This window comes from Ursus maritimus, unplaced genomic scaffold, assembly GCF_017311325.1.
Source record: "Ursus maritimus isolate PB19 unplaced genomic scaffold, ASM1731132v1 scaffold_2, whole genome shotgun sequence".
NCBI lineage: Eukaryota > Metazoa > Chordata > Mammalia > Carnivora > Ursidae > Ursus > Ursus maritimus.
The window spans coordinates 75298813-75314247 of NW_024424452.1; the positions used below are offsets into that span (position 1 = coordinate 75298813).

A 15435-nucleotide genomic window follows, 5' to 3' on the forward strand; every position below is an offset into this window, starting at 1 on the left:
ACAGTGATATGAAGAGCACTCGAGGCACACAGTGGAGACATTATTTGTTCTTCTCCGAGTGTGTCCCAGAGAGGCAGCATTCATGGAGAGACTCCTCCAGGAGCAAAGGAACTCCCCTGCCCCTCAGAATTAACCCAGAGCCACGCGTAGGGACCAGCACAGCACCAACACTAGCTACCTAACTTTCTTACACCAAGCCCTGACACCCCATGATCCAGTGGAACCACCCTTACCAATCACACTTGCCTTAGTCCCAGCCCAGCAGGCCCCCTTTCCCAGAAGAATGGCCCAAACCCCTGCCCACACTCAGTCTCCTGACCTGGGAGTTTTGCAGCGTTTCCGTTCTGGTAGTGGTGGTGACAGGTCTCATCTCACAAGCAGACCAGAGCACACATAGTTAAAACTTGCCACATTCAGGCCTGGAACCAAACACTGCCCACAATAGGTAAAGAGAGTCTCTGCAGACAACTGGCCTGAAGGATAAGATGGCCAGGACAGAACAGCAGAGTGCACACAGCACACATTGGAGATATTCCCTGAAACAACAAGCCCTGGGGAAGAGGGGATACTACACTGCGGGCCGCTACAGGATCTCTTCTTCATAAGGCCATTACCTTCAAGAACAAGGATATGTAGCTGACTGTCCTAACACACAGAAGCAGGTACAGAGACTTAAACAAAATAAGAAGACAGAGAAATTAGTCCCAAATAAAAGAACAGGACGAGGCCACAGCCAGATCTAAGTGAAAAACATAAATAACATGCCTGATAGAGAATTTAAAATAATGATCATAAAGACACTTGCTGGACTTGAGAGTGGAAAGCATCAGTGAGAGCGTTAACACAGAGATACAGAATGACATAGCATAGGTAAAGGGCTCAATAAATGAAATCAGAAAGAGGACTGATGGAATGAATAGCAGGCTTGGAGAAACTGAGGAACAAATCAATGACCTAGAAGACAGAGTAATGGAAAGTAATCAAGGTGAACAAAAGAGAGAAAAGAATTATACAAAATTATAATAGACAGGGAACTCAGTGATTCCATCAGACATAATAACACTCATATTGTAGGAGTCCCAGAAGTAGAAGAAAAAAGCAGGGAGAAATTTTATCGAAAAAAATAATAGCTGAAAAGTTTTGGGGAAGGAAACAGACATCGAGATCCAGGAGGCACGGAGATCATCGAACAAAATCAACAAAAGCAGACTCGCACCAAGACATATTGCCATTAAAATGGCAAAATATAGTGATAAAGAAAAAAAAATTAAAGCAACAAGACAAAAGACATCACTCAGTTACAAGGGAAAACCCATGAGGCTGGCAGGAGATTTTTCAACAGAAACTTGGCAGGCCAGAAGATAGTGGCATGATATATTCAAAGTGCTGAATGGGATATATCTGCAACCAAGAATACTCTATCCAGCAAGGCCGTTATTCAGAAAAGAAGGAGAGATAAAGAGTTTCCCAACAAACAAAAACTAAAGGAGTTCATGACCACTAAACCAGCCCTGCAAGAAACACTAAAGGGGACTGTCTGAGCGGAAACCAAAGATCACAATTGGCAGTATAAAGATAGGAAATACAAAAGCAGTAAAAAAAATGAATATTTCTGTGAAAAGAATCAGTCAAGGAACTCACAAAATAAAAAGATGTAAAATATGACAACATATACCTAAAATGTGGGGAGAAGAGAAGAGAATGGGTTCAAATTTAAGTGACCATAAACTTAATATAGACTGAAGAGGTTATATACAAACCTAATGGTAACCATATATCAAAAACAACTAGTAAACATGGGAAGAATAAAGGAAAAAAAACCAAATATATCACTAAAGAAAACCAGTAAACTACAATAGAGAGAAAGACAAGAAAGGATCAGAGAAAATCTTCAGAATCAGCCACAAAACAGGTAATGAAATGGCAATAAATACATATCTAACAATAATTACTTTGAATGTAAATAGATTAAATGCTCCAATCAAAAGACATAGGCTAACAGAATGGTTAAAAAAACAAGACCTATCTATATGCTTCCTACAAGAGACTCACATCAGACCTGCAGATTGAAAGCAAGGGGATGGAAAAACATTTCTCATGCTAATGAACATCAAAAGGGAGTCAGAGTACCAAAGCATATGTCGGAAAACTAAACTTTAAAACAGATTGTAGGGGCGCCTGGGTGGCTCAGTCAGTTAAGCATCTGCCTTCAGCTCAGGTCATGATCCCCGCTCAGTGGGGAGTCTGCTACTCCCTCTGCCCCTCCCCCTGCTTGTGCTCTCTCACTCTCTCTCTCTCTTTCTCTCTTGCAAAAATAAATTTAAAAAAATTTTAAAACAGATTGTAACAAGAGACAAAGAAAGTCACTATATAATAATAAAATGGGCTTTCCAACAAGAAGATACAATTATAAATGTTTATGCACCTAACATGGGAGACCCAAATACATAAAACAATTCATTACAATCATAAAAGAATTAATTGATAGTAATACAGAAATAGTAAGGGACTTCACCACCCCACTTACATTAATGGACAGATCATTCAAACAGAAAATCAATACGGAAACAGTGGTTTTGAATGACACACTAGACCGGATGGATATAACAGACATATTCAGAGCACTCCATCCTGAAACAGCAGAATACACTTTCTTCTCAAGTGCACGGAACATTCTCCAGAATAGATCACATACTAGGACATGAAAAACTCTCAACAAATTCAAAAAGATCAAAGTCATACTACACATCTTTTCTGACCACAACATTATGAAACTAGAAATCAACCATAAGAAAAAATTTAGAAAAACCACAAATAAATGGAAGTTAAATAACATGCAACTAAACAATGAATGGATCAACCAGGAAATAAAAGGAAATTTAAAAATTACTTGGAAACAAATGAAAATGAAAACACATGGTTCAAAACCTTTGGAATGCAGCAAAAGCAGTTCTAAGAGGGAAGTTTATAGCAATACAAGCCGACCTCCAGAAGTAAGAGAACTCTCAAATAAACAACCTAACCTTACACCGAAAGGAGCTAGAAAAAGAACAACAAACAAAACCTAAAACCAGCAGAAGAAAGAAAATAATAAAGGTTAGAGCAGAAGCAAATACTATAGAAACTAAAAACAAAACAAACCAAACAAACAAACGAACAAAAACCCCAATAGAACAGATCAGTAAAACCAGGAGCTGGTTCTCTGAAAAAAATCAATAAAATTGATAAACCTCTAGCCAAACTTAATATGAGAAAAGAGAAGAGACTCACATAAATAAAATTATAAATGAGAGAGAACTAACAACCATCACCATAGAAAAATAAACAATTTTAAGAGAATATTATGAAAAATGATATGCCAACAAATTGGACAAACTAGAAGAAATAAATAAATTCCTAGAAACATATAAACTACCAAAAACTGAACAGGAAGAAATAGAATATTTGAGCAGACTGATTACCAGCAATGAAATTGAATCAGTAATCAATAAGCTCCCAAAAAACAAAAGTCCAGGACCAGACAGCTTCACAGGTGAATTCTACAAAACATTTAAAGAAGACTTACTACCTAGTCTTTCAAAGTATTCCAAAAAATAAAAGAGGAAAGAAAACTTCCAAATTCATGCTATGAGGCCAGCGTTACCCTGATACCAAAACCAGATAAAGACACCACAAAAAAAGAGAACTAGAGATCAATATCTCTGATAATCAAAATCCTCAACAACATATTAGCAAATAGAATCCACCAATACATTAAAAAAATCATTCACCATGATCAAGTGGAATTTATTCCCAGGATGTAAGTGTGGTTTAATATTCACAAATCATTCAGCGTGATACATCACATCAATAAAAGGATAAGAACCATACAATCATTTCAATAGATGCAGAAAAAGCATTCTTTTTCCAATGCTAATTTCAAATGCTAATTTCAAAATGCAATATCCATTCATTATAAAAACCCTCAACAACATAGGTCTAGAGGGAACATATCTCAACATAATGAAAGCTATCTATGAAAAACCCACAGCTCACATCATCCTTACTAGGGAAAAACTGAGAGCTTTTCTCTTAAGATCAGGAAGAAGACAAGGATGCCCATTCTCACCACTTTTATTCGACATAGCACTGGAAGTCCTAGCCACAGCAATCAGACAACAACAACAAAAAAATAATAAAAGGGATCTAAATTGATGAGGAACAATGGAAACATTCACTATTTGCAGATTACATGATACTCTATATAGAGAACTCAAAAAAACCCACCAAAAAACTTAGAACTGATGATCAAATTGAGTAAAGTCACAGGATACAAAATCAATCTACAGAAATCTATTGCATTTCTATACACCAATAATGAAGCATCAGAAAAAGAAATTAAGAAAACAATCCCATTTACAACTGCCCCAAAAATAATAAGATACCTAGAAATAAACCAAACCAAGGAGGTTAAAGATCTATACTCTGAAAACTATAACAACACTGATGACAGAAGTTAAAGATGACACAAAGAAACAGAAAGACATTCCATGCTCATGGATTGGAAGAACAAATATTGTCTATACTACCCAAAGCAATCTACAGATTTTATGCAATCCCTATGAAAATATCACTGGCATTTTTCATAGAGCTAAAACAAATAACCCTAAAATCTGTATGGAAGCACAAAAGACCCTGAATAGCCAAACAGTCTTGAAAAAGAAAAGCAAAGCTGGAGACAGCACAAGTCTGGACTTAATTTATATTACAAAGCTGTATATCAAAACATTATGGTACCAGCACAAAAATAGAAACATAGATCAATAGAACAGAATAGAAAACCCAGAAACAAACCCACAATTATATTGTCAATAAATCTTCAACGAAGCAGGAAAGAATACCCAATGGGAAAAGACAGTGTCTTCAACAAATGGTGTTGGGAAAACTGGACAGAAACATGCGAAATAATGAAAATGACCACTTTCTTACACGACACACAATAATAAACTCAAAATGGATTAAGGATCTAAATGTGAAACCTGAAACCACAAAAATCCTAGAAGAGAACACAGGTAGTAACTTCTTTGACATTGACCACAGCAACTTTTTTCTAGATAGGTCCCCTGAAGCAAGGGAAATAAAAGCAAAAATAAACTATTAGGACTACATCAGAATAAAAATTTTCTGCACAGAGAAGGAAACAACCAACAAAACTAAAAGACCACCTATGGAATAGGAGAATGTATTTGCAAATGACATATCTGATAAAAAGTTAGTATCCAAAATATATAAAGAACTTAGAAAACTCAACACCCGAAAAACATATAATCCAATCAAAATATGGGCAGAAGACATAAATAGGTATTTCTCCAAAGAAGACATCCAGATGGCCAACAGACACATGAAAAGATGCTCATCATCACTTATCATCAAGGAACTGTAAATCAAAACTACAATGAAATACCAACTCCCACTGTCAGAATGGCTAAAATCAAAAACACAAGAAACAACAGGTTTTGGCAAGGATGTGGAGGAAAAGGAACCCTCTGGCACTGTTGGTGGAAATGCAAACGGGTGCAGCCACTCTGGAAAACAGTATGAAGGTTCCTCAAAAAGTTAAAAATAGATCTATCCTATGATCTAGGAATTGCTCTACTGGGTCTTTATCCAAAGAATGCAAAAACACTAATTCAAAGGGATACACACACCCCTATGTTTATAGCAGCATTATTTATAGCCAAGATTTGGAAACAGCCCAAGTGTTCAACTGATGAATGGATAAAGAAGATGTGAGATATATATATATGAAAATCTAAATATTTGAGTAGCCTGTGTGTCAAGGAAATTGTAGGAGGAAATACAAAAATATTCTAATAGTAGCTTTGACATCAGAAGTAAATGCCCCGAGTTTTAAAAAATGAATTTCCCTGGGAAGAATCAGAACAATTCCCGGAGGAAAAGTTACATTTCTCCAGTGTAACTGAAGTGTGTCATCTTAAGTATGTCATACATAGAAAAGAAAGCATGAAAGTTTTAGGGTATCCATCCCTGCCCCAATATTCTGGAAATTTGCTACCTGAAAATGGCTACCTGATTCATGGAATAGAAACTGGCATTAGTTGAGTTGCTATTCTTTCCAAGCACTTTGCTAAGAACTATCTTTTTTGTCATAAATAGCCCCCAATAACTATTACAAGGTAGCATTTGTTATCCACATTTCATAGATGAGGAAATTGAGGCTCAGGAACAGATTTGAATATAGATTTTGTAAGTTCTGAAGCTCCTCCTCTAATCCTAGTCTGCTATATATATTAGAGGGTCAGATGTACACATTCAGTGTTAACTATGCATAGCAAATGCATTTTGTCCTCCTTTGTTTTTCCATTAGGGAAGTGTTGATGCTCCATGTTTGGGTGTCCTGGCAGCAGAACTGTCTCTTCTGTGTTGCCACAATGATCCCTTAATCACCCAACAAGCATCCTCGGGATTGTATCACCTCCTCTGCATTGCAAAGTGTCAGAATGGTAAGAACGATTTACCATCTCTTCTACTGGATACTAAGAATTTGTCCCTAATTATTCTACTTGTGGGTCCCAAGAAGACTCTATGTTTGTAGATTTCTAAATCCTTCCCCAAGATCTATAGCCCCACTTTCTAAAATATATTTTGTAATCTTTTTTAGAATTATCAAAATATGCTAGTAATATCTGGTTCTTCAAGATCTATAAAGTACTATACTTAGTGTTGGGTGTTAATGGTGGGGACAGGAATGCTGTAGGGAGGAAGGGAAGAAGAAGATTAGGGAAGAAGAAGAAAGATTACCAATGGGACTTTTAAGAAGGAGGCATATTTTCCCTTCTCATGGGGCATCAAATAGAATACTCAGATTCTTGCTTCAGTGGTTGGGAAATTTAGCCCAAGACTAAAGTAAATGCTGTTCTGGGCAGCCTAACAAAGCATAAAAGCAAGTCCTGAAAGTATCAAACTGTTTCCAAATAACTTAAACAGAGAAAAGATTTATCTTTCCATAATACATAATTCATTGAACATCAGATAACAAAGGACAATGAGGTAGAGTACTCAAAGAGTTTTGTTCCATTAGAAGGAAAAATTTTTTCTCTAGACTAAATTGTTTTAGTGCCACTTAACAAAGCTTAAAACTTAAAAACAAGATCTAAAACGATCAAGTGATCTCCAAATACTTTAAATGCTCATCAGAATGAAGCTCAAGTCTACTCCTAGGAATACGAAAATGCCAGCACTCAACAAGTCAAAACTCAGAGTGTCTGGCATCCGGTAAAAATTACTAGGTATGCAAAGAAGCAGACTACAACCCAGAAGGAGGAGAGAAATTAACCAAAACGGACCCAGATGATAGAATTAGTAGGGACATTAAAACAATTGTTGTGATATATTCCATCTATTTAAGGAGTCAGAGAAAAAGATGAGCATGTTTAGTAGAGATATAGAAAAATTTCTGAAAGACTTCAGTTGAAACTCCAGAGATGAAAACTACAATATCTGAGATGAAGGACCTCCGGCAGAGATCAACAATGTAATTTTCCTGCTCTCCAACTTCCCCAGCTCCTTGCAAAATGCCTCCAAGACTGCTCTCCTACCAATAAACACTCCAACTTAGCAACAGCTTTTCCAGCGCACTGAGTAATGCATTTGATGGCCTTAATGTATTCACTCTCTGCTCAACCTATTAAAATTATGTCTTTCATTCAGATTTCACAGAGGCCTCACTTAAACACTTTATGGACTCTGGATCAGTGCTGTCATAATATTTGATGGGATTTAAATCAGCAGAGTTAAATGTTCAGAATACTTTAGATCTCCAGAACCGGGTAGGAAGGAGAAATTGGAAATAGCGATGTCATAGAAGGAACCAGTGATCAAATAAAAACCTTAAACTCTTTCCCTTAATACAGAGGATATTGAAAAAAATAGACCCAAGACAAATGATAAGTCTGGAAATCAGTGCCTCCTGCCTACTCCCTCTGATACAGAATTCCAACCTAAGGTCTTGCAACAGGACAAAACTAAAATTACCCAGGTAACTTGCTCCCCCCCCTTTATCCTATGGCTTTTATTTCATGTGTGTTATTACTTTTAGTGGCAAGTTATTTCAACAGTTTATATTTTTAATAAATATTTTCTATGTTTTTAAAGTTCAGTGAAGCACAGAGTAAATAATATGTAGAGTACTTGGCTTCCCAATGTTCATCTCTATGAATGAGAATGATGCCTATTATTCCTGAATATAGCAATTTATATTATTTTATGTGACCCTTACAGAATGAAAATAAGAGAAGTGTTTTCTAGTTTTATTCTTTTTGTTTGATTAATAAATATACACTAAAGATCGGCAACTTCTGGTTATTTAGCAAACTTAATGGAGTCACCAGTTAACAGGCTTTTCAATAGTATTATATTTCACTCAACAAACATCAAAATAACCTGCTCTAGATTTTGTTTTAAAAAACCTATGAAATTAAAAAAAATTAAGTTGCAGTGGAAACCTCAGTACAAGTAAATCGTTTTTACATTGACCCAACCCTGGGGAAAGCCATGAGGCTCCGTACACTCCCTCACTTTCTCCAAAGTACAGGGCTTGTCCATATGCTTGAGAGGTCACCCAGCTCTTAGCCTAGTTGGGCTGTCCCAACAGATGGCCTTCTAGCCTCACACATTGAGCCAACAGCTCAGCAAAGCTGCTGGGAAGCCCTTCAGGCAAGTTCATCTCTTGCGGTGGGAGAGTCTTATGGTTCCTTCTAAAACTACATACATAAAGCAGTGTCTTCTCCTCCCATGGCTGAGATAGAATTGTGGGAGGAATTGTGGGAGGCTGAGGAGTCGTGGAAGTGATAAATCTTATATAATATGGGCAAAAATACTGCATAGGTATCTTCAATATGTGTTTGCATGATGGTGCATTTTTCCAAAATCAAGCATTATTCTTAGCCACCTCCCCTCAAAAATCACGAGCTTGGTTGACTATGAAATTGTCCACTTACGTGAAGAAACCAAGCATCTGTATAGGTTTACTAGAAAATTCTTCTACATCCTTCAATCTCCACTCCAGTGCCCTGGAATGGGAATCCTGAACACCAGGACTGAGCTAGTGAGTGGAGGACTGGCAGCCCCCTCAGAGCCCCTTCCAAGCAGTCCATGAGGCCAACTACCACCAATTTCATGTTGCGTTCTGTCTTTTCTGAGTTTAATGTCCTTCCGATCTGGAAATGCTGGGGCTAGGAGGGAGGGTGCCCTGGGTCCTTGCGTTCATGACCTGTTATTTGGTTCCCATTTGTAAGACCAAAGCAGGCCAGTCGTGCCCTGTGTGTAAGAGCAGTAGCTGGAAAACCCTGAGGTGGGGACTTTCAGAGGTAGATTGGAACAGGTGCGTTGAGAGAATCTAAGGTTGTAATAAGGGAATCAAGGAGACTATAGCCAAAGACGAAGTCCAAAGGATGTGACTAGGAGGATAAGCATCAAGGTTTTTAGCCAAGAGAGCTAGAAACAAAACACCATGAAATGGGAGGATCAAAAAAAAAAAAAAAAAGAGCAGGTTACAGATTAAGACGCTGTTCTTTTATATAGTGACCAGTTGTAAGAGAGGACACTGTCTTCTAAAGGAGCCACAGAGGGTCATAAAAGTGTCACAGACTAAACAAAAAAAAATGTTTATGCCAAATAAACTAGTAATCTCACTCATGGGAATTTATAGAAAGAAAAAAAACTCACAATAATATATCTACTTATGAGAAGAGTTTTTTCACAGATGTGTGGTTTATTTTTTAACAAACTGTGTGTCAAACACAGAGAAAGAGATGATAGATTGTGGAATATCAAGTTAATACTCTACCATGCAGCCATTATAATGAGTAGCATCAAGAATATATAATAACATGGTATAGGAGTAAGAAATAAGGGGCGCTATAGGTGATTTCTAAAGAATCCATTCTATAAACAGCCCCTGTCGTCTGATGTAGTCTACTGTCATACCTGGACCTACCTTCATGTGACAGAAACTCCTAACAGTAGTTCTAATTTTCACTAGAAATTGCTTCTTCCTCAACTTTTAAATGGACACTAAAATAAATTCATTGAATAAACAAATAGTTAAAAGAGAATATTCCCCCATTTCAATGTCTTTTTTTTTAATTCAACATATCATATAATGAAATCTGGCTTTCTTAAAGAAGGGCAAACTATTTGCGATACTCGGTCCACCTCACCAAGCCTTAGTGACCCTCCTTTAGCTTTCTTGCATAGCATTCCAAGAATACTACCCCTCACCCCTCTGCCCAGTAGGAGGGAGACTGGTGGTCACCCATTGTCACTCAAACCTCAGGTTTGCCCTATTGACCAAAAAGAGCTATGCTCCATCCTTTTAAGAGGAATGCAGATAAGCTTTTATTGGCAAGATTGGGTACCTTCTGAACTTGGGAAAATGACGTATGTGTGTGTGTTTATACTATAAAATGTAATATGTATACATAAATATTTATGTATATGAAAGGAGAAAATGTGACTCATTCATCTCCTTTAACTGAGAGATCCGTAATCATGTAATTTTGTTCTTATTTTATGGTCCATGGATATTCCTCTGACTTAAAAAAAAAAAAAAGGATTGTTTGGATTGTAGTTCTCATACCTCAATCTTCGACATATGAGGCTTTTTCTCTCTCTTCCTGCTTCTTGATCCTTCTCTGGGAAAGAAAAGGTCCACACCCTTGAATCACCCACCCTTTCTTACTTCATCCCCTCCTGCATACTAATCATGCTTGTTTCTGATCTCAGCAAACTCATTCCAAAGCTAAAGAAGCTCACAATAATTTCTAATATTCGAACAGCTGAATTGGTGTAAAATCAATATTTTATAGTTCCTCCTAATTGTAATGCCATGGTTTTTCATTCTTTCCTGGCCTGACTCTAGCGCTGACTTACCCAGATAAAAGTGTTTTAATTGCTTTAAAAATCAGAAGAGGGGCACCTGGGTGGCTCAGTCATTAAGCATCTGCCTTCGGCCCAGGGCGTGATCCCAGGGTCCTGGGATCGAGCCCCGCATCAGGCTCCCTGCTCCGCTGGGAGCCTGCTTCTCCCTCTCCCACTCCCCCTGCTTGTGTTCCCTCTCTCGCTGGCTGTCTATCTCTGTCAAATAAATAAATAAAATCTTTTAAAAAAATAAAAATAAAAAAATAAAAATCAGAAGAAAAAAATAAATGTAATTCCGCTTGAATTATCAATATCTAGACAGTTGTAAAATATGATTTTTAACATTTTTGAATGGAGGAAGAGGGCCACAACAGCAAAAATGCCTAAAGCCTACAAAAATCACTTGGCTCTACCCGGCCCCAGAGCTTCCTCCAGAATGATTGAATTCAGTTGTCTTTCTTCTGTCACCATAGGTAAGGCGTGAGGTCACAGCTCTCCTTTTTGGTTTCAGAGTGTAGGACACACCCTACTGCCATCCTTGCTGACTGATTTTGTGTGGAGTCTCCTGATGAAACTCTCTTCCCCTAATTACATAACCGCATTCAAGGCATCAACCATGCTGAAACTGACTCTGGAGTATCACGCGCATAAGGTCACCATGGTAAGATACGCCACAGTGAGTAGAGGAACACCGACTTTATTCTCTAAAGTGCTCTTGTTGCCTTTGTTATATGCCCACTTCTTTTCCTGTGTATTTCTTGCTATTGTTCATTATGTTACTTTAATCAGATGAGGCTTTTTTTGGTGAAATATTTCAAGCATGCAGAAAAGTTTAGAAAATAATGTCATGAACGTTTACCTACCAATCATACCAAATCATAGCATCTTGCCATATTTGCATCAGGTTTTTTTTTTAATTTTTAAAATACCATTTGTTCAATAAATATTTCATGAGGACCAGTAAATGCAGTGTATTTTTATCACCTTTTTTTTTTATTATGTCCATTTAGCCACTGTATAGTATATCATTAGTTTTTGATGTAGTGTTCAATGATTCATTAGTTACGTCTAACACCCAGGGCTCATCACAACACATGCCCTTCTTAATACCCATCACTCTGACCCCCCCCCTCCTCTCTGTAACCCCCAGTTTGTTTCCCGGGGTCCAGAGTCTCTCATGGTTCGTCCAGCTCTCTGATTTCTCCCCCTTCAGATTTCCCTCCCTTCCCTATGATCCTCTGTGCATCAGTTTTTTTAAAGAATACATTAATAACAGTAAAATAGTATGTATATAATTGAAATCTCCTGTGTAACCACTAGGGGAAGTTTTCAAGGACCCTCAGCTTGCTATAGGGCTGGCTACATAATTTGTGGGGCCAAGCGCACATGAATGGAGGGCTTCCTGTTCAAAACATAGGGAAAAAGTGCCATTAAATATACAAACATATGAAGGGTTTTTTTTTTTCCCTTTCCTCCAGTCGCTTTCTTTCTCAATTTGTCATAGCATTTTTATTTTCGATTTAATGTCTTTCTAAGCCAAAAAGAAAAAAGCAACTAAATTTTTGAAATAGCACAAAATTTACCATCTTTATATTGTGCAATGCCAGTGGTAGATGTAAATATAACAGCATTTAACTCAACAAAATAATGCAATTCACATTTCGTAGGAATATATTTTGGCTCAGGTCATGATCTGGGGGTCCTGAGATCCAGCCACACAGAGCTCCTCACTCAGTGTGAAGTCAGCTTGAGATTCTTCCCCCTCCCTCCCCTCCTGCTTCTCCTCTTGCTTGCATGCACTCTCTCTCTCTAAAACTAACTAAATAAAATATTTTAAAAATAAAATCAGTTATGATGGAAAATTGTTCATGGTTAAAATTATCCCTGAAAAATCCCTAAATTGCACATATAGAATGTGGTTTACAATCTCTAAATAAATCTAAGTTGGCAACTCTTTTCTTAAGAATTAAAGCAGATCATTATTGCTATCCTTGAGTGTATAGTAACATAGCTGGCTTGTTTTGGGGCATGCTGCATGGAAGGGAAAGGGGGTGAGACGAAAGAGCTCTAAACTCATAGTTAAAAGGTCTACGGAGAAGAGCAATGTTTAATGTCCCCTATTTCATGTTCCCCTTGCAGCATACGCAGTGTGAGGAATGTCCTGCACTCTTAACACTTCGCTTATTTATTTATATTTATTTATTGCTTGGAGTAGGGGATGGTGCTGATAACTGTATATGAGATAATTGTAGTGGAATGTAAATTACGTCAACCAACATTTCAGCTTATGATCTCTGAGGAATATTTTCCAAATAAAAAGTGAAGTTATCTTGTTGGATGAAATTTGATGTTGAATATACAGCCATTAATTTGAGACAAATTTCAGGTCTAGCTAGTAATCTCCTTGTTCAAGAATTAATAAAAAGGGGAAAAGTAAAACTGACATAGGGCCTATGAATAGAATTTGCAAGATTATGTGACTCAGTGTTTACCATTCTGGGCCATTCTTGGAATACATAGTTTATCCGTTCTGTATGTAGATTCAAGTCTTTAATTGTCAGAAAGGTTTTTTGAAGTATACAGTTCCATTGTTATTCTGTTCCATTGTTCTGATTTCCTTCTTAAAGGACTTGAATTATACAATGTTTTCTATACCAACCTTATATGTCTTAAATAAGGAAGTCTACCTTCCCCAAATAAACTTTTTTTTTTAAATGGGCATTTTCCCCTAACAATAAAAGCATAGGCTTATTTCTCACCCCAATAAATATTTATGTTGTGTAGTCATACACAATAAATATTTATGTTGTGTAGTCATACACATACCAACCTTATATGTCTTAAATAAGGAAGTCTACCTTCCCCAAATAAACTTTTTTTTTTAAATGGGCATTTTCCCCTAACAATAAAAGCATAGGCTTATTTCTCACCCCAATAAATATTTATGTTGTGTAGTCATACACATAAATTTCCTCTCGTCTTATTTGTGTGTTAATCGCTGCCGTGGCCATTCTAAGAAGGACTGAATTCTTACATGCAAGAAATGCCTTGCTTTAGAGGTAGCCATGGAACAAAAGATTCTTGTTGACCTATAAATGACTTTTCCAGGTGTCTAAGATTGTGGATGCTATTTACAAGCAATTGTGTGAAGATTCTTCCCACATCATGAAGCATGCTATGTTGCGAGTCATCACCTTGTTAACACGCACTTCACCAAAGAAGGTTATCTTTCAACTTATGGATTACCCAGTCCCAGCAGACAAGTAAGGCCCCCTCAGCCTTTCCGTAAGGGTTTGTTCACAGCCTCCAGGATCCGACAGAGCTGGGCAAGTTAGGCCTGGCTTCTTTTTTTCTGAAAAAAGATATCTATTTCTGCATCACATAGGATGATCATGAAGCTTAAATAAGATCATGCACATGATCTTTATTTATTCATATTCTCACACAATACCTACACACGGTAGACACCCTCGACAAATGATCATTGTCACTATTATTTATCTGAGGCTTTAAATTGTGTTCTGCTGCATATCCCATAGGAACAAACCTCTCCTCAAAGTGATGATGGGTTTTTTCCCCATAAGTGATAAAATTTATAGTGCTTTTTTTCTTCATTAATGAAGAACAGATGTAAGGTATTTCCCCGCACCAACAAAATAATGAGACACTAAAAATAGCTCTTCCTTAGTTATTTATCGGAAATTCATGATCGAGGATCCTGGAAAATATTAAGGAAAAAAGAATACCAGTATGAACCTATGGGACAGTATGAGCCTAACTCACATTAGAAGAGAGTAGTAAATAACATCACTCCATTTCTATCATTAGTACTTTGAGAAGGAAGGTAATATTTCTTCACTATTAACCGTATAAAAGGCAGGAAGTTATATTATGGAAAGGATTCAGGCTTTGCAAACAAATGGATCTGAATTCCTTCCCAGCCACACAAGTTTCTAAACTTCTTGATCCTCAATTTGTCTGTGAGATGAGAAAAATTCCTTATCTATACAGCAATTATATGGGTGTTAAATGAGTTAATGTCTGTGAAAGGGCATCAAAATGCACAAAATGCTAAACCAATTATACGAGTGACTTTTTTTTTTTCACCTGAAAGCTTATATTTATTTGGGAGGCCCGTAAATACTCACAAAGTATTTTACTACTTAGAAAATTCCTGGCAATTAAAAATCTTCCTATGACTCAGTGTTTTCTCATTCAGGAATTAAGCACCCATTGTATGTAATATATTACCAGCCTTCAAACATTTTGTTCAGAGGGAATAGTTCAACATTGATAAAAGTTGCCAGTGAATCCAGCACAAACATATGACATGAGGAGGTACAGAAAGCAAGCATAATTAGAGTTAGGTGAACTTAATTAAAATAGTCACCAGCAGATCTTGTGCAATAGGAGGTGAGGATTGAAGCAGAAAAGACTAAGATTTAGAGTTGAGCTAAATCAGAAAAACAGAGAGAATGTCTGATCAGCTAGAAGGTATGATCAAGAGGTAAGGGA

General features: G+C 37.1%; 1 protein-coding gene across 1 annotated transcript in view; it reads left to right on the plus strand.

The window, feature by feature from the left end:
• Positions 1-15435, plus strand: part of MROH9 (maestro heat like repeat family member 9) — a 152153-nt gene that overhangs the window by 107076 nt on the left and 29642 nt on the right. The window contains exons 10-13 of the mRNA XM_040634497.1: positions 6368-6503; positions 7914-8038; positions 11432-11581; positions 14029-14183. Of these exons, the coding sequence (XP_040490431.1) occupies positions 6368-6503; positions 7914-8038; positions 11432-11581; positions 14029-14183 (566 nt within the window). The remainder of the gene's footprint in view (positions 1-6367; positions 6504-7913; positions 8039-11431; positions 11582-14028; positions 14184-15435) is intronic.